General features: G+C 39.5%; 1 protein-coding gene across 2 annotated transcripts in view; it reads right to left on the bottom strand.

Annotated features, from left to right (window-relative positions):
• Positions 1-20,708, bottom strand: part of LOC116048374 (obg-like ATPase 1) — a 54,300-nt gene that overhangs the window by 12,390 nt on the left and 21,202 nt on the right. For both annotated transcript variants that reach the window (XM_036003883.1, XM_031297472.2), the window contains 3 exons: positions 9,612-9,787; positions 5,921-6,001; positions 5,473-5,570 (listed from right to left, as the gene is read on the bottom strand). In XM_036003883.1, the coding sequence (XP_035859776.1) occupies positions 5,473-5,570; positions 5,921-6,001; positions 9,612-9,787 (355 nt within the window). The remainder of the gene's footprint in view (positions 1-5,472; positions 5,571-5,920; positions 6,002-9,611; positions 9,788-20,708) is intronic.

Here is a 20,708-nt window from a genome sequence, read left to right as displayed (position 1 = left end):
TGCATTTTGGAGAGCAAACTCATTTCTTGCAGGGTCGTTAAAGAACAAACAAGAACAGTAAATGTCTCTTTTAGTCTCAAGTTTAGGGTCTGTCTCATTAGCTACAACAACAGCGCTGTGTCTTCGCCACCAGGACACAACAAAGACAACGGGCTGACATGTCAACAGTGTCCTTTCATTACCTGGGCTAGGGACAGTCAATAACCAGGCAAACTGGACCAACAGGACTTTATTAGCACCATCTGTTATAGTTTTACTATATAGCCTCTCCTGTTGTTTTCTCCCATTGAAAGCTAGCTAAAGGCATCCATTAGGACTGACTGTGGGTAGTAGGGTACACATCTTACCATGGGGAAGTGTTTTTCAGGATCCCACACGATAAATGGATTGTGCACAAAAATAAAAAAAGGAGCAAGTGATTGTGTATCTCCCTCACAGCTTTGAAAAAGGAACTCTAACTCCCCAGATAGTAGTTCCTAAAAACTTGTATGGAGTCAGTGGTTTTGCACTCAATAAAGTTTCAGTTGTGTTTATGGGAATTATGGTTTGGAGTAGCTGAAGTCGACTGCAGAGACAGCTTTCATGGAGTGGCTTCCAGTGAATCATAATAGTCTCCCCCCATCTCAGTTTTTCTTCGGTCTTTGAATCTTGACGGGTACTCAAAAATGGCTGGCTGTTTGTCAAAAATGATCACACAAAAAAGAAAATGCATTTTTAAGTTATTACTTGGCTTCTTCAAAACCAAAAAAATGCATGTAACAAAATACAAGGCAACACTAAAGCTGAGCAGATGAAGGATTTACATGATCTGTTTGGAGAAGGCTTGAGGGGGAAATAGGTACTGTATGAGCTCTCAAGACAACTGACATGCTGTCAGGGCTTCCTTTACTTTAATTGTCAAAGCTCCTCCTACAGTGTGGCCGGGTTGACTCAGTGGGTAGAGCAGGCGCACATAAACATAGAGGTTTATGCCTTGACGCAGAGGTCCAGGGTTCAAATCTGACCTGTGATGATTTCTTGCATGTCTTCCTCCCCTTTCTCACCTAGCTGTCCTATCCATTAAAGGCAGAAAAGCCCAAAAAAAATAATCTTAAACAAAAAAAGCTCCTCCTACAGGCCAACTATAGTATCAGACTCAGCAAAGATATTTTCTTCTCCTTTTTATTATAGCACCAAAGATGTCAGCTCGTGTTTTCACTGCATTAGTCACTGCAGTGAGACTTCACCAGAGGTTTAGGATTACGCTGATGTTATTCCATATTTTTCTTATTGTCAAAAATCCCTATGAAAATGGGTCACAAATATATAGTTTGATTCTTTAAATATGCTTAATGATTTCCTGAAATGGCTGGGCACTGTAGTTTTTAGCAACCATAACTCAAGCAAGAGTACACAGTGCATTTGTTGTTGTATTTTCAGCCGCGGATTGATAGGCTACACATTTTGTCTGCTAGTGAGTATTTACGACAGTGAATGTGGGATTGATCCAAAATAAACTAGAGTGTTCGATGTTCATTATAACAAAGGAACATGTCACCCAGTGCAACGGTGTGGCTCATCAAAGTGTTTTTAATAGTGGAGCTCTATGGCACAGAGGAATAAGACGCAGCAAGCTTTGGCTACACAGGCAATACTTTATAATAGGATCAATTCATTGTTGGTTTTAAAGGAGGGAAGGGATGAAAATGGATAAATATCATTACACAGCAATCAGAATATGCAAAACAAAAGAACACAAGGCAGCTCCGCGTAAGAGCATACATGAAAAAAAATCATATTTTTAAAAATGGAGCACTAAAGACAAAATGTTGGGTTGGGTCTTTTCGTGAGATTTCTTGACAATAAGGAAAAATACAGAATATCGCTAACTGTATCTTCTAACTTATGAGTAAAGTAGACAGGGCTTGAGACAGGGTCTTGCTTAACAACACTTTAACATGAAGCAAGCCTTTTTCCAGAGATCAAACCGGACAAGGACTTGTTGATCACAAGTCTCCTGAAGTGGCGAGACACACTGATTGTTGTCCAGACACAAGCTGTCTTTTCAACATCATAGTCAGAAATGGCTGATGAGAGTACACGCATGGCATGTGATTTTCTGAATTACACCATGTCAGACAAATATGTGGGGAATTAATTATGAAAGATCAATCTATGCCTTTGTGGCAGGAAAGAAAAGATGATTAAAAAGGCTGACTGGAAGAGCAGCTGTGGCATGTAACTATTTCAGTTGTGGTTTCCCAAACATAAAGACAGAGGTACCTAATGTAAAACACACACACAAATAATGTTCAAAGAGATGAAGTATTCAATACGTAAAAAGGAGTGCAATAATAAGACTCAAGGAACATCTATACAGACTAAAGAAAGAAGCACGCACACACGCACGCACGCACGCACGCACGCACGCACGCACGCACGCACGCACGCACGCACGCACGCACGCACGCACGCACGCACACACACACACACACACACACACACACACACACACACACACACACACACACACACACACACACACACACACACACACACACACTTAATAAAAGCTCCAAGCAATGGTACCCTGCAGTTCTTACACTCACCAGGAGAACCCACACGGCAGAGGCACTCACAGACAGGTCACGCTGGCTGGTTTCTTTAAAGGTCAACTCATCTACTTAAGAGGCACCAATTTACTTTAATGCACATTGTCCAAAAGAATAAGAAAAAAATAGAAAAAGAAATGACAAGAAAGAAACACATCACAGCATATCTGGATTATTCTCAACTGTGCTTTTTTACCATTCCAAAATGTGACTGCTCTTAGTTCTCTGAGGAGGATTGAATAAATATCTGATATCAAATATATTAAAAGAAATAAAGACTGATAAAGATGACGAGACCACAAGCTTGTAAAATAAACAATAACTTAACTGACAAGTGAAAACACGCTAACACTGGGCAGGCTGCAGCCACCACATCATCAACAGTGCTCTAATGACTCTCTAACACACAAACTATGTGGCACAGAGAAAAAGTCTTCCAGGCAGCTCACTGACGCCGAGGAAAGAGGAGAAAGCCTCTTGATAGACTCTTGTAGATGCCATTCCCTATCACGCAATGCCTCTCAGTCATAAACACATGACAAATGCGGCCTTAATCATTTTTTACGAGCGGGGATGTGCAGGGGGCAGTGCATGGTTAGAGGGGAGAGGGGAGCGGTGAGCAGCAGGCGGCCCCCTCTGCACAGAGGAGAGGGTTGTGTGGTAAAGTCTCCTCTGGAACATCACTCGGCCAGCGAACCTTTGATCTCCACACCGCAATTACGCCAGCATCCAAATGAGCATGGAGTCGCCTCTGAAACAGACTTCAAACATGCACATGTACGCATTCTCATACACATACACATAGACTGTATAGGATTGGAGCCATGTGCTCCTCTCAACAGTAAATGATGTACTGTCTCCAGCAGAGAACCTGGGGATGAAAGGAGGCCTTGCTCCTCGTCTGATCCCTCCATTAATGATGCCTTGCTAAAGCTAATACTGTGTATTCTTGTCTAAACAATGGCAGCTTGGTATGTGGTTCCCACACTCCAAACAGGATGATCTTAGTTAACAATGGACTGTTCATAGAGGCTCAAAAAGTTTGATAAAACTGCTGTATTCTACCATGTGAGACAAAAAGCAAAGCATTACTGCAATAATCAATTGTGTGTACCTGCAATTAAGTGTCTGTAATAATATCAATTAACTTACATACATTCAACCCATAAAATAATGTTCGGTGGAGCATGCTGCTAAAATTATTAACATAAACATAAAGCCTGACTGGCAGCATGCACTGAACAAAACACTGAGAATATAAAAGAGTACTTGAAAAAAACCTGTGAAATGGCCTGAATGGATGTCCTGAGAGACACGGATGAGATTGGCTTGTTTGCCTCATTCCAGGATTCGCCCTCTTTTCCTCCACACATTAAAGCTGAGATTGCAGTTTGTCTTGCTGTTTGCTTTGAATAGTCCTTAACCGTATCATCATCTCAACTGTGCTGGTGGAAAAACACGGGAGCATGGCGACAGCCAAATGGCAGTCTGGCGTCTCTGCTGCAGACTAGCTGCCATTAGGGCTGAGAGCAGCATTTATTGTACAATTAGAGCCAGCTAGATCTACCTGTAATCATCTCCATACAGGTGTGAGCCCCTCTCTGGACAAGGGAAGTGACTCATCACTTGTCAAACATCAACACTTTGATGTCAGCATTGTTCATCGTGGCGCCCTCAGGACACCTGAGCACTACTGTTTGGCTGTTTAAAATGCTGAAGATTTATTGCGTTTGACATAGTTAAAAAAAAAGGCACACACACGCAACATGAAAAAAAAAAAACTCTTCCTACTACTGATGACAGATGTTCCACATGCTATGAATCATTTGATTTATGAGTTATCTTCCCCCTCCTTCTGTCTGAAACTCATAATTTCATGTCAGGAACATTTTAACAAACAGTCATAGGTAAACAACTTCACTTGTAATACAACGCTGCCAAGCAAAGCACTAAAAACAAATTTTGTACAAACTGACACCATAAGCCTAGAGGGCAATTGGAAAAGTGCCATAGCAATCCACAAGTTAGTGTTATTGACAAAATGGCTGTGGTGTGGAAAAGTAGCCCATTCAGATATAATGGATGTCTAACAGCAACCTTCTAGATCTGCTCTCCCTGTGGCCACATTGTGACAACATTACTATACAAAGTGTTTTTGACAGAGTATAAGAAGTATATTTAGTGCATTTATGGTCATCCTCAGTAAGTTCACATTATTAATAATCTTGCACGTATAAAGTGCATATGCCATTTTTCTTCAGTTGTTATTGTGATGTGTGGGAATTGTATGGCTGTAAAGTGATGCTGGTAAAACTACTTGAGCAACAACATGTACAGACAAAACCAAATGTTTGGAGCGAAACATTTTTACATAGTATAATATTCCAACCGTGTTATCCTTATGATTTATTGGCTCTCTCCAGATGATATTAATTGCTTGTTTGGCTTTGAATGTTTGATTTTAGTCCTTTAAAGCCTTCCATATGATATGACAAATTTGGATGGAAAATGGGGACCATATATGTGTATGTCCTTGTATGTGCTTAATGAAGTGCAGAGTCTGGTTGGGGTTTGCAGAGCTGGATGTTGTATTAGAGCTTACTTAGTGCCACCTCTAGGCAGATCCTCTCACAAAGATACGAGCGTTTCTGTCAGCAGGAGACCGCAGTCAGTGGATCAGCGAGGCCAACTCACACTCACTTCTCACACTCTAGCACACGCATACGCAGACGCATGCAGACACACGTTTTATAGCTGAAATGCAGATTAAATCAAAGTTAGTAGAAATCAATGTAACTCTGTACATAAGTAGAAGGAAAGCTCTTTGGTGATGATTAATAAGTGCAATGAGTCGGCTCCCGCCTTTCTTCGAAGCACTTACCATTTGTTCTTTTTCCTGATGTAGTCTTTCTCAGAGAGGTTAACGAGGTAAATCATTGGTTTGGATGTCAAAAACAAGTATTTGTTCAACACTTCGATCTGTGACAAAGACAGAAAGGGCAAGTACTGAGAATCCAAACTTTCCAAAGTAGCCTTTGAAAACAGCACAAACAGATTGAAGCCAAATCAAATTAGGGTCTGGTGTATAGGCGCTGTGGGGAGTGACTATAAAGCCTCTAAATGAAGATCAGCACGGCCAGATGTCATTAGCTTGTACAAAAGTAATGTCAAAATACAACCAACAAAAGACTGCATAATATTAACTTGTGATTTGCACAAATGGAAAATGGAAAAAAGAGGAGGAAACAGCAGTTGTACTTTTAGATCAAATGAAAAGATTACCAAGATAAATCACATTAATAAATTTGACTGTAACATCAAAGGCTTACCTCCTTGTCGTTCCAATCGTGATAGTAGCGGACGTGTTTCTTTTTATCCATTACCCAGCTCTTGATTTTGCACATAACGTCCTGTTTGGGGTTTAAAGAGAATGAACAAGAAGCCATTAAAGGAGATGAAAAAGAATATAAACCCAGCAGGGTATGGGGTAATTATTTCCTAAATGCATGGCATCCTGATGCCAAAATGAACAATGGCTGTGCTCGCATTCAAGCAGGAGTGGCCTGGCTTTGACAGGGATGGCATGCACAGGGCCCCCTTCCCTCCTTTAAATCATGACAAAATGCCTTCTGGGGTGTCTCGCTTAAAGTCGCAGTTTTGAACATCAATATTCCATCGGGACTGTTTAATGAAAAGAAAAGAGAGAGGAGACTGAATTGGCAATAGCTGGAAACTAATTGGAACTTGGTTAGTTAGGTGTAAATTATTGGTCCTTCCTCAGGCACTTTGCAGAATGTAGTTATATACTGAATAAGCACTAGTGAGGTATCATTCACTGTTTCTTCTGGAGAAAATATTGAGCATTTCCAGCTATGTATGCAACATTCATTGCTGAGGTACTTGTGGGTTGAGACCACAGGCAAGACTGGGTCTTGACAGGATCTGGAAGCGGAAAAGGGTGGGAAAATGGGAGGGAGGTAGTTATAAAATTTGTAATAAAGAAATTGAGCCTATTATTGTTGATCCAGCCCCAAAGAAATTAGCGGAACACATTCTTTTTGTTCCTGTCAACTTGACCTCCCCCTTCGTATAAAAACTCCCCCACCCCCTGCAACACTCCCCTACCTCCTTTTCCCTCCCCAAACCCTTGCAGCACTTCACAATCACACTCCCTTTTGAAAGAACTGAGGAAAAAAATCCTGCCAGAGCCTCAATTACACAATGGCAGAAAAAGCTCCACACACTGACCCCCAGCCAGCTGCATTCACTCTCTGCACATCTCTCTCCACAGGAATTCTAAAGGCCTTTTAGTCAGGCAGCCAGAGTGCAGCCAGCGGGATAGAGCGCAGGAAGAGCTGCATACACTCCGCCCGCGCCGTCCCAAGTCTTCACAGAGAGATTAATCATCTGTGAAATGGAAACAGCAAACGGCCAGTGACACAGGCTGAACCCGCTCCAGGTTTCCCTCATCAGCTCGCAGCCGCCGTGCAGCGCTCCTCTAACAGGCAGGTGTTAATAAAAGGCATATAGGTCCCACAGGGGTCAAACACATATGCCTGCCACCATGAAGCGCCGCTGGTGGGCCGGCTTCTTATTATTGTTTTGTAAGGATAGGGATTTTGAGGATTCACACGGACAAAAGCAATGAAACATTGTTCTTGTAAACACAGCACCGGAAAAATTTATTTAAATCTTTATAACAACGCATACATATGAGCCCTGTGCTGCAGCATGCACATAAATTTAGCTGAAACTCACAATGGAATATTCAGTGAGGTTTTCACCCTGACAGCAAATTGGAACCACAATATACTATTTTATAATAAATTCCAAATTTCTGATTTTATTTTCTTACAAAATCACATTTTCTTAATATATTCAGCTGTGATCTGCAGCAGTATGAAAACTCAAACCAATAAAACCTTCACAGTTTTTTTTCTCCATAAATCCCCCAACTAGTATCTGATAGAACAGCAATCCTTTCGCTAACAGATATCCTTTTTAGTTTACAATATTAATCATCCCCTTACTGTATGTGTTTTGTCTTTCCCCAACGTCCTCTTTCAGCAGGAAGTACATAGAAGAAAGAAGCAAGATGCCCTCAAAACACTTTATGTTTCATTTGTGTCACAAACCACAAATATTCAACTATTCAAATATTCGTTATCCTGTGCACAAGGTATTACACTATACCGCATATTAAAAACTAATATATACATTAATTCTTTCTCAGAGTGATATGGTAAGGTAGTGTTTATATCTTGTTTAGCAGTAATAATATACAGGACATTCCCTACACTGCCTACATTTCTCTGAAAGAAGCTACTATATGCAACATAGATATTTGTGTGGTTTTATCATATTTACTCCAGAATTTCACATCATTTTAATATTTTTTTTCTCATATAACAAATCACTTATTTATTTTTTTTTCACCTCCACTGACAGAATAAAAATGTGAAAGATTATGTTTAAAAAACGAATGTAGAACTTTTAGGACATTATACTATTGTGTCCACTAAACCAGCTCTATAAGTGTGAATGTGTCATCTTGAATCATATCAGGTATACTATGTGACAATAAGCAGATATGTAAATGGTAAAATAATTCTTTAAATTTACTGCAAGCAAGATAAAAGCAGTTGTTGCTCATGGAATTTCAGGCCACATAAAAACCTGTAGAGCTTATAGGAAAGTGAGTGCAACAATGGAAATGACATCTCAGCAAAGAGGAAAATCTGGGGAAGTAATCAAAATCTACACAGAATTCCCCATTATTTAATACCATGTTGTGGCTCTACAGAAGAAAATACAAGCACTATTGTTTCTTTTAAATGTACATTTTTTTAAACGTAGTCTTGATGCACATGTTCTGGCTATAGATGCTTACATAAACATGTATATGTGTCTGTGCACAGCTGAGCATGTCAAACGCCAGGCACAGCCTGTGAGACAATCACACAATCCCTCCCATCTAAAAGCTTGCTGCAGCCTTTGATAAGCACCATTCTTTGCCATCTAAAGAGGTCTTCTATAGATTTCACTTGCCGACGTGTGCACAACCTTTGACGTAATTTGAAGTAATGTATCATTTTTATTCATTGCCCAAAATTGTTTGCAATTATGTGTGTAAGCGGCCACCTGCCTAGCCTGAATGGCTCCTGTCTGTGGGGCTACAGGGGTGTGGGGAAGTGCTGTTGGCTGTAAAAGGGGTTAGTCTGAGGGGAACCAACCAAACATGGGGCCTCTGCAGCAGGTGAAAAAGCCCCTCTCGTTAGTGTAATGAGTGGTCAGAGCCTTGGTGTGTCGGGGCCTGAAATTGGGCATGCCGCTTCAAGTGAAAGGCCAGATCCCCTCGCGTGCTAGCCCATCCTATCCTGCTCCGATGCTGGAGGGGCATCATGAGACATTTACAACCAAATCGTTGCTAACGTTGGCTGCTCAGCCTCATTACCTTAACAATATGACAATCTGAATGAGTGTGCATCCACATACATTTTGATCTGACATCCAGGATGTGGATTTTTTTTCCCGATCTTACCCTGCATTTGGCCCTGCACCTCACTGCATATAACTGGGCAATCCTCTGTCAAGAATATTCTAAACATTTACGGTATTCATAGCGAGGTATTGGCATACGTGTCACCCACTGTATGGCCTTATACATTTTCCTGAGCTGCTGTAGGTGTATAAGCATGAGCAAGAGCTGTGCCATGATTTGAGTATTACTTAAGATGAAAAGAGCGGTGTGGAAACACTTTCATTAGCCCAGTGCTGTGACCCAGGGTCAGCAGCTGAATAAGTAACTCTCTATTAACGATTTCTACAGCAGAAAACCCCTGACCCCTGATCACTTTCAATCCAAGAAAGGGAAAAAAATGGGGCAGGGGGAGGGGTGAGACCTATTGGAGGGAGATTAAAAAAACATACTTTTTTTCTCGTTGGCCATGTGTGTGGGAGGGTTATTATTTGTGCCTTGTTGTAAGGGGGAGCAGAGGGCCTGCTGGGACATTGACTCACGTATTCTGGTTTGAGTTTCTTGTCACCGCCTCTAATGGCCGTCTTCTCAAGCTTGTCAATAATAGGGCCGATCATCTCCTCATCCTTTAGCCTCAGCTCCTCATGGATGATCTCCATATCCCTCACTGGGTCCACTGTCCCCTCAACATGGATGATATCCTCATCCTCAAAAGCACCTTCAGCACAAACACACAGAGAGAGCATCAGTATAGAATTTTTTTCAGCAGCAACAACAACACCACTGCCTTACATAAACACATATAGTACAAGCAACAGAATCAGAGCCACAGAATCAATGAAATTGACTTCTTGAGATTGAATGTGAAACAGTGATTAGATTTCGCCTAAAAAAATCACTAGCTTTTTGCAGAGAATATGGGGAACATTCACATGAAAAAGCACAGTGGTAATCACAGGAAAGTCATAACAAATACAATAAAATACTCAGGAATATATTTAATCTTTCCTTTAAGTGTGCAAGTGTCAGAACTGTAAGAAACCAGCTTACAATGTCAAAGTAAGTTCCACTAAAATTAGCTTTAAGTGCAACAAAACAGGCTTGTGTCAAACTGCATGACGTAGGGGGTGTCTAGTCATGCATTTTCTACCACTCTGTCTTAAAACGATTAGCCATTAAGTTAAAAAAATATGAGAAATAAACAAAAGTGAGTACGATTTAAGAGAAAAATGTCAACATTCATAGACAACAGACGACAGTCTTTCCCTAATCATTTGCGTCTTGGCTGTGCTGGTGATTAGGTAATGAGGCTCTGAAGCAGGCCATTTAGCCAGCAGCGGCTCTCAGGACTCCTTCTGATACTCCAGAGAGGGAGGGAGGGGGACATGGGTGTACATCTGTCACATGAGAGTGACAGACTTTAACATTACCAGTGGCAACTGTTGTGGACCGCACTATGTTCTTTCATTTACAATGAATACAGTTGGTGCACAGTTTGTTTTTTAAAATGATCACTCATTTTGCAATTTTAGAACACCTCAGTGGTGGAGGGAGTATTTGGATCCTTTATTTAAAGGGTAATTTCGGTATTTTTTAATCTGGACTCTATTTTTCCCATGCATTTGTGTCTAATTGACTAATGTGAACAAAAATCTTTAAAATTAGTCCAGTAATGAGCAAGAACGCTGAAACTGGCTACTGCTAACCGGGCTGTAATGTAATGCTATAGGGCAAATGCGCACGGTCAATGTACTGTACGTCCACTAAAAGTGCTTGTTTTTGCAACTGACAGGCTCAGATTGTTAGAAGTGTCTGACTACGTTATGGAAAGATGGTGAAGTCTCCTTCTGAAATCGAGGTGACTTTCTGGAAGACAGGATAGCAAATGGGGAGAGAGGAGTTGAGAGGAGTTTGTTGTTTTTAGTACAACAGAAAGCGTAGTTTTGTGTTATCTAAAAGATTTTCAAGAAGTAGCATGGAATATAACTACTCAAGTACACTACTTGAGTAGTTCCACCACTGGAGAAAATCCATGCTAGACTTATACAAGTACTGTATAGGATTTTAAATATGGCTTAACAACAACCCTCTCTACGACACACTGGCCCAGCAGAGGAGCACCTTCAGCAGAACACTCCTCTTACCCAGATGCACCACTGAGCGCCACAGGAAATCATTCCTGCCTGTGGTCATTAAACTTTACAACGCCTCCCTCGGAGAGTCGAACACCCCCTCTCTGTAATCTCTCAAACATTACAATCATTTCTCTTTTTTATTACACTATTTGCACATTAACACTGTACATTTTGATCTTTAATATATTATTACTGTATATTTGTTTTTAATATATATGTTAAAGTCTGGATAATATATGTTGTTTGTATATGTTGTTTTGTATATCTGGAGTTGTAACACAAATAATTTCCCCCTGGGATTATTAAAGTATTTCTGATTCTGATTCTGATTTTGTAACTCAGTTAAAAGTGACTCGTAAGGTTTTGCACTTATGGGAATGCCATCTCATTCAACAGGGCAGTGGATGTCAGGTGAATGATGACTTGGTTTAAAGTATTGCCGTGTTGAGGGACACTATGTTTGGAATGTGCATGGTGGAGTCACTAAACGTTATCAACAATCCATATTCATGTGTTGACACCTGAACAGTGAAGGTCTGTTGACAGGTGAGGCCCTGCGAGATAATAACGTCACCAAAGTGATTCGCACTATTCATCACAAGGCTGTCACATCATCTCTCAACAAGTTCTAACAGTGATACATGTCGGAAATATTGATGATTCATGTATGTGCTTAGTCATCATGGGCAACAACATACCTAAGATTCAGGCAAAACTTTGCAGAGCTACATTATGTATGAAGTTATCAGACATATTAGTCTGAACAGTAAAGTTATCCCCTGCATCTTCACTAATCAGATACATGTCCTGGTTGTCTACAGATGAAGCCAGATACTTCACTAACCTGAAACAGTTCCCCCGAGACCATCTCTAAGTGTTCTTTAGCTGCATGGCTGAAGGGATGGCACTGACAGTCCACCACTTTGGTCTAGGCTGAAATATAACAAGTGTTGGATTGATTGCCATGAAATTTTGTACAGACATTCATGGTTCCCGGAGAATGAATTGTAATAACTTTGGCGGTCCCCTGACGTTTCTCTAGTGCCCCCACAAGTTTAACATTTGAGTGAAATGTATCGACAACTGGCTTGCCATATTATTTTGGAGACATTTCTGTTTTCCATAGGACGAACTGTAACTAGCATGCTAACACGTTAAAGTAAGATGGTAAACACAATGTGCTAAACATCAGCATGTTAGCATTGTTATTGTGAGCATGTTTGCATTATGATGTTAGCATTTAGCTAAAAGCACAGCCTCACATAGCTGTAGACCTCAGAGACCAGCTCAGAGTGTTATTTAACTGTAAAGGACACTAAATTGTTACCTGAACCAATATAAAGCCCTCTAATGATCTTCCACATGCACAGAATATCATATATTGTTCTTCTACTAGATTAAGATGTGACACACTCTTGATTTTTTCTAAACTAAACTATTTTTATAATTTAGCATCACTCATCGGTCACATCTAAAACATTAAAGCTTAACAACAAAAATGACAGATAACCAAAAAACCTTATTACTCATGTGAGTCAACAGAAGCTGTAGACTTTTGTGCAAGCTGTCATCCTGTGCGTTGTCCTCATGGTAAAATGAACTTATCCAATTACTCTTTGCCTAATCAGGCTGTTTTGGTTCCTCTCCTCTTGCAGAGGTACTCCACAGTATAAACAGTTCACTTACGCCGCACAGAAAGGGGCTAATCAGTGGAATTATTGTTTTGCTGCTCCAATTTGCCAGCTCCCTGTTCAGCACTGATTGGAATGAAAATTTGCTATTGTGTCTGTATGAACTCAGAAAACATAATGCAATGTAATCATTTTGTTAGCTGCAAGAACATACATATATTATAAACAATTATGATGCACAGTTTTAATACACTGTGTTTCAAAATGGAAAATGCATACCAGTTGTTGAATTTAGTACATATTAATGAGGAACCAAGAGGTTTAAAACAGGTTCACGTGGTTAATAAACCACTTATGATTGGTACAAATCACTGTTAATGAATGCATGAGAATGACTATATGTCAGTCCATTTATTAAAATGTTTAAATGCCTAAAGCAAGCACAATCATTTCGTAACACATTTTTTACTTTCTTAAATAAGTAATCGGCAGTTTCTAACTATTGTAATACATCCCTAATAAAACGCTGATAAATCAAAATTTCTAAGTGGCTTTCAAAGAGCAGGAGCAGCTGATCACTCACTATTTAGTCATCAACTGACAGTCTCCTCTGACTGTCACATATTCCAAAGTAATTTGCTTTAATTAATTTCGCCTAATTTAACATTCACATCTACTTTACCAACGTCCCATTCAAGGCTTAGAGCTGGAGAACAAATGGACGAGGTGAAAGAGAGGAGAGAAATCTGAGGGGGCAATCTTCACAATTAGTCCTTTAACAAATGGGTCTGGGTAGGGCTCTGTGAAGACAGCTCTTATGAGTCTGTGGCGCCACACAAAGCCACATGCAAGACAGTTAAAACAGACAAAAAAGAAGAAAGAGGTCGGAAAGGCCCAGTTTCAGGAGTCAGGTCTGTCTTACAATTTGAATTTTACTGCTTCATTTCAAATTATGATGTTTTGAAGACACTATTAACAGGTGCTCCTTTATTGACAGAACAAAAGGATTAGTCTCTAGAGGGTGAGTGGTGTTCAATGGCATGATTAGGGATCAGACTAAGTTCTGCAAAATTATGGATTTAGAGCCTGAGCAGCACTGCAGGCTGGTGCAGCATGAGAAGATATAACTCCATGAATTGACATTTACAAATGAAAAACATCTAGAAAAGAAAAAAAAATAAAATAAATACATTTTAGTAACTTTTAGTAACAATTTCTTTAACATTGACCTCATGCAAAATGTCACTCAAAACATTTAAGAACATATCTTTTATCAATACATTTTAAATTAGAAATCTATTTCCAGTTTGTACAAGTTTAACATAAAACTACCAAGTGAGCTTGAGCTGGCTTATATCATTACTTTTCTGTCAGGTACACAGACAAGGCAGTCATCTGAGTCAAGTCAAGATCAATACTGATTGAGCTGCTTCCTCTGATGCTGCTACCTGGGAGCATATGTGGTCAACATAATTCAGTTAAATTACAGTATTCATTGACTTCTAACTTCCTGTGCATGTTTTCACATGCAAGATGGGTAAGAGCACATCTAAAGAACTTGCATTCCTTGCACTGCTTTTAAAATGTCCATGCAAACTCAGTGCCGCAATTCTCCTGGTATTCAAAGCAGTAAAAGCTATTTTACGAGTCTGTCAGGAAAAGCCCATTATGGATGTCTCCCTAACATAGAAACACTGGCAATGCACACAAGGGTATTTATGTTCATTCAGGAAATATCTTCTTGATATTAATTTAAAGATACATGAAATTGACAGCAATTTGTATACACTACTTCTGTAACAGAGTTTGTGGCATATTCAGCCTTGTTTATTTGCGTATGTCAATTATGGCAAATATATTGGCTGCTAAAAAGCAGTTTGACACCAGAAAATGGTGGGTTTGAGCCCATCAGAGAAACATTCATGTTTTCTACATGATCCCATCTTCCTAAATAGATCACAGTGAAATCACAGGGCTCGATTACATGAATATCTGTACCTCACAAGGTGTCTCCAATTCCTATGTAATCTACTGTCAACTGCAGTTTCTCATACCAAACTCAGTATTAAAGGTGCATCTTTCCAAAATGTTTGATATCACTGACTAAAAACAATTACATGAAAAGCCATTCAGACAAGCCTGATCTTTGTGTAGTTGAAAAGTGAATGTACTGGCAAGGCTCCAGTTTTCATGAACTCTGACAAGAAACTACAGTGTTAATTTCCCTTATCATTAGCTTAACCTCTCTGATTCCATTTATTTTGTTAAACCATGGAGCATGAGAGTGCCTTGATTGAAAGGAACCACCATATGCACACTGTTGTCCCACATCATTCAGAGAACAAACCTTTTTAGATCCTTAACTACTATAGTGCTGCTGATTGCACAGGCACCAGCAATTTCCTAACCAACCGCCACCTGAACAATGATGTGTTCAGCTTTCAGGCCCTCCAGCCTTTCAAAGGTGAATCATTTCACAGTTTGGAGCGAGATCTCCATAGCAACTCCTCTTTGAAGGGTTTAGAATCACCATCCAATAATTCTATGATCATCGGGCCTTGCCATTCCCAGTGGTTCTTTTCACAGCGGACAGGCAAGGGGGGCACGAGGAGGAAGCAGGAAGATTCTACAGTCTATTTCAGGCAATTCATCTCGCAGCCCCATTAGAATTCAAAATATTGCGACCTTCAATCACCGGGCATGTTATCTGGAGCTGTGGCGATCTCCAGTCAAGATGGGTAGACATTTTGCTCTAATCATCCACAATGAGTGGAGGCTGACAAAAACTCTTCATTCTCGCTGAAGCAAAATGCTCATTTAAATGCTGTGACAGCACCTTAATACACCCCCGAAAACGCACAAAGGGAAGATGATCCCCACAGCTAAATGATCTAGATTTACAAATGCAACAACAACTAACATAAACAAAGTAACACACACTGCACAGGGAAGCTTATTTCAGTGACTGTTTTGCAATGCAACATTACCATTTTTCAGTAAGGCTAGGACCCAACTGAGACTGTTGTACAACACAGTGTATTTTTGTCTAAGTGTGGAAAGTGGGTCGCTTGCTTCTTATAAACCAGTTAACGTTGCTACAACAGAGTGGATCATGGCTGAACATTGAAAAAATAGATAAAGAAACAATATGATGAAATCTAACACTTAAATGCCACAATATATAAAAGTGTGTAAAATCACCACTTAGACTAATTTTAAATGTACAGTAGTGACTTGATGAAAGCCAAAGCCTCCACTACACTGAGTCCAACATTAACACAGACCATACAAGTAAATATTTGTCCAAAATTGACACTTGACTTTTTACCTTGGCATTTGTTCCCTCTTTGATAATGTAATGTAATTTTCATCAGAAGTATTAATTTGACAAAAAAGACAAGTGTTGGCTCAATGGTACCTTGGCAGAAAACAATATTTCATAGAGGCTTCGGAAGCCCAGTATTTCCTACTAATATACAATTATATACCATATAGCATTTTACTATTATTATTACTATTCAAAGATGGAACATGAGAGATGATGGATTAATATGAGAAAAAAAGCTTCCAGCTATAATAAAACCATTATGTATGTGGGCTAAAATGTTTGTTCAGTAAAAAAGTGTTAATGCTAAGCTAATGATAACAGCGTATTAAACTACCATCACTGGAAAGTTATTGTTTACTTCCCTCCTTTTAAAGATATGCTACTTGATCCCATATACATCCATGGCTCTTCTCACTGCTCAGCATAGCCTACATAAAAGGATACATCTGGTAATATTCTATATTTTTCTTAATGTATTGTCAACTAATCGATGGATTTTCATGATACTGTATGTGATCCCGCAATTATTGCGTGATCTTGTGATATCGCGAGAATAGAGCTGCCGTGCAAGGTAAACACACACCATCCTGGTGCAGAAAACATTTACCAGCATACCAAATATGTATTAATCCGCTGCTGAAAATAGTGTGTTTGAGAAATGTGTGCTAAAACCACAGTGTCTAGCTGTTTAAGAAAGTTACTCAGACTTTTCTTTCTAAAATTAAACCCTATTTGCACGCCTATTTCTTATAAAGATTTCCATCTTAAGAGGTATGGGTAAAAGAGTCTGAAAGTATTCAGTAGTGAAAGTATTACGTTCACTAAAGAATTGTTGGTTTATTCTTTTCATGGGAGTTGTTGGCAATAAAAAACAGCCAAACAAATTGCGTCTCGATAGGGATGGAAACTAGTATGACAAAAATGAATGAAAGGAGATATCACCATTAGGCAGGGTAACACCTAATACTTTTAGTGAATATGTTTAGCTAGTGAAAACACTCAATCACTTACGTAATTTCTGTAATTTTCTGTCACAGCCCGATCTGTGACCTCTAGACTTTCCCATGTGTGTGTGTGTGTGTGTGTGTGTGTGTGTGTGTGTGTGTGTTTATGTGTGTGTGCGTGTGCATGCTTCTCAGCAGGGGCGTGGCTCAGCAATACCTGGCACACCTAACTTCCATCAACCATCAAGCTCAGTATATGAAACCCGGCTCTCCACTCACTCATCGCCAGCTTGTTCTGCTTTCTATGTGGTAACTCTCCAGGCCCTTATACTCCAGTGAAGAAACTTATTTGATCTGTTGTTGCGACTGTGCTGGGAATATTCTCACCTGTGTTACTTTCACCTCTAGTACCCGCCTGAGTTATACCTTCCCCCTGCTGTTCCTCTGCCATACTGTGCCACAATACTCACCAGCCAGCACCACTTCCCCACCACCAGATGCCATCTGCTTCCACCAGGATAGCCACATCACCTGTTCACTATTTCACACTCCACTTGCAAGGACCAAGTTCGGCTTAGGCCAAATAAAAAACGTTCTACTCTAAATCCAGTGTGCCAGTGTCTGAATCTGCCTCGGGGTCTAAACAAAGCAAAAAACCAAATCGTAACAATTTTCATTATTTGTTGGACACACAATAAGGAGATTGAAAACATGCCATAGTCATAACTTTTGTAAATGTATTAACAATTTTGTGCATGTTTTCACCATTTGTTTTCTATTTTCTGGCTCCAGCTTTATATATAAATTGATTGATTAAGCACTTGGAGGATTTCCTTCTTTTAAACAATTTTTACTGTAAAATGTTTGCGGCAAAATAAAAATTATATTTCTAATAGTAACTATTGGTTGTATAAATTAATACATCAACACAACAACTGATTCAGCAGCTGAATTGCTGAGAGATTCACTCATTGCCTGATCTGTTTAGATAGTCACACACATGGAACTCACTGGGCTGGGTGAGGGCTTTTGGATGTTTGAGAATTGGTGAGTTGGTGAGTGATGAGGCAGAATTCCTGGAGACCAGCCATTACTGGCGTCAGTGAGGAGGCAGGTTAGCCATAAATTATCTCTGTCTGAAAAGTCAATCCAGTTTGTTGCTAATGCCTGCAGCTAAACAATCCGTTTGATTTGTTCACTATAAGCGTTTAGTGGGCTGCCACCTGCATGATGCAATAACCAAACACAACTGTCCTACCAGATTCAGCAAAGTGAAGCAAACTTATTCAATCACTCACTCTTTATCATCGGATTCAGATATTCATCAGGCAATGATGATTCACGTGGAAGTCAATGAGGATATTAGAGCTCCTTAAATAGTAAACATTGTTAGAGATGTGTGAATAGGACCAGTTTCAGGAGAGGCAATGTTGACTGACTTTTGATTTGATCACATTAGCCCCAACACCAAAAACTAATATAGACAGTTAGCACCTAGAAACACTCCCAAAGTGTTTAACAGATCCATTAACTAAATCCAACTAAATAAAGTTAACATTCTCAGATGCAGTTAACAATTGTTACTTATGTTTGTTAACATACATAATTGTACACAGGAGTAAAATAGGCCTATGTCTTTATAATTAGTTGTAAAACACAAAAATCCATATTTCCATAAGTCTGTCAACAGTCTGTCAACCGTGACATTTTATGACGGTGTTTTCCAGGTATCCAAGACTGCAAACCAACTAAAGAACTACAGTAGTAGCTCATTGGCTATTGGTCTGTTAGATGTTGTACAAGTTGCTGCTGTTACCACAGCTACAGTTGCTGTAGGCAGTGGTGGAATGTAACTAAGTACATTTACTCAAGTACTGTACTTAAGTACAAATTTGAGGTACTTGTACTTTACTTGAGTCTTTTCTTTTCATGCCACTTTCTACTTCTACTTCACTAAATTTCAGAGAGAAATATTATACTCTTTACTCCACTACATTAATCTGACAGTTTTAGTTACTAGTTACTTTAAAAATAAAGAACTGTTTGGATCGTTTCCAGTCTCTAAAATGTGAGGATTTCTCTGCATTGAGTACTTTTACTTTTAATACTTTAAATACATTTTTGTGATGATACTTACATACTTTTACTTAGTAAAATTTTGTGTTTTTACAGTGGGGTATTAGTACTTTAAGCATAATACTTCTTCCACCACTGGCTGTAGGCACACGTCCAGGTTTACATTTACAATGAATTTTGCAACTGAAAAAGTATTCCCGGTTTGTAATAGAGATCTTTGCAGATGTGTTACATCTTTGGTCTGTATGGTACTGTATTAAGCAGAACACTGCCAAACTGAATGACAATTACATACCAACACTGCTCGTTATTAGCATTCTTTACTATAGTTACGATGGCAATCAATGCACAACATCAGACAAATAAAAAAAAATGCCCATTACAATTTCCTACAGCTCAAGGTGACGTCTTGTTTAGTCCGACAAAACTTTTCTTTTTGCTAAATGCCTTGAGCAATTAATTAGTTGCTGAACAATTATCAATTGATTAATCAATAAACCAAATTTTTCAGCTCTATAAGGAATACTGCAATGTAACCTTTATACTGCTCTATAGCTAAGATCTCATGTAACTGATCAGGTTTTGTTTCACTAAAATACTCTAACATTGTTTTATAAAATGGGAGAACTTTCTTGTGTCTGCTTCAGGCAGTAGCAGAGGAGAGGGAAGAGGCTTAACTTAACCAGGAGTACAGGTGCTGAAAGCATGAATATCCCAATGAGAGAAAAGTCCACGCCAAAAATAACAGCTACTTTCCAGTCGGCTGCCCCAAACCACAGCCAGTCCCTAAAGATAAATGTGCTATACCACAGTACCTTAAGGCTAGATTCTTACTGAGTGTCGTGCAACCGTAAATAAGTCTTCATTAGAAGTGAACCAGAGCATTCCTGCAGCAATGAGGGGGACACTGTGTGAGCATTCAAACATCTAATTGCTGGAAACCAAACATCTGGGAATAAGGCCAGGTGAGCTGGCAAAGTAGCGAGCGGGGAACAGAAGAGCAGATGAAGTAGAACATGTCTGTGTCTTGTCTCAGACAGTGAGGATCCAGTTGTGTTCCAGTCACTGCAGAAGCACTGGGAACACTTAGCCTGCAAACCATTTTGTTATGAGACCAGGCAACACCAGCCATTCAACAGAATCAGCTTTCAGGATGTCATCATGCGCCTTAATAGTAGTTGGAAGGTATTGTTGAAAGCAAATCCACTGTTTACACAGGCTTTTCAAAGTCATTAGTGGTTTAAAAATATTCATATCGTGCACACCACTGGTGGAATTTTGAGACATAATTTGGAAATTCCAGTTAGACTACTCTATAAAAAAAAAGTTGATTCTTATAAAAAGATGTAAAGACACTATGGCCTGTTCTACCTTTGTAAAACCTGTTGTTCACTATTGCTCAAATTTCACAACTTTTAAACAAATGAATGTAAACCAAATATAGGGAATAAATCAACTGCTTTTGTCCTCAGTTGGCACTAACAATTACTGTTTCATGTTACTAACGCTGAGCAACTCTCTGTAG

Source organism: Sander lucioperca, chromosome 8 (genome assembly GCF_008315115.2).
Source record: "Sander lucioperca isolate FBNREF2018 chromosome 8, SLUC_FBN_1.2, whole genome shotgun sequence".
Taxonomy (NCBI): domain Eukaryota; kingdom Metazoa; phylum Chordata; class Actinopteri; order Perciformes; family Percidae; genus Sander; species Sander lucioperca.
The sequence above is the reverse complement of the archived record's forward strand: the minus strand, read 5'-3'. Positions and strand labels throughout refer to the sequence as shown.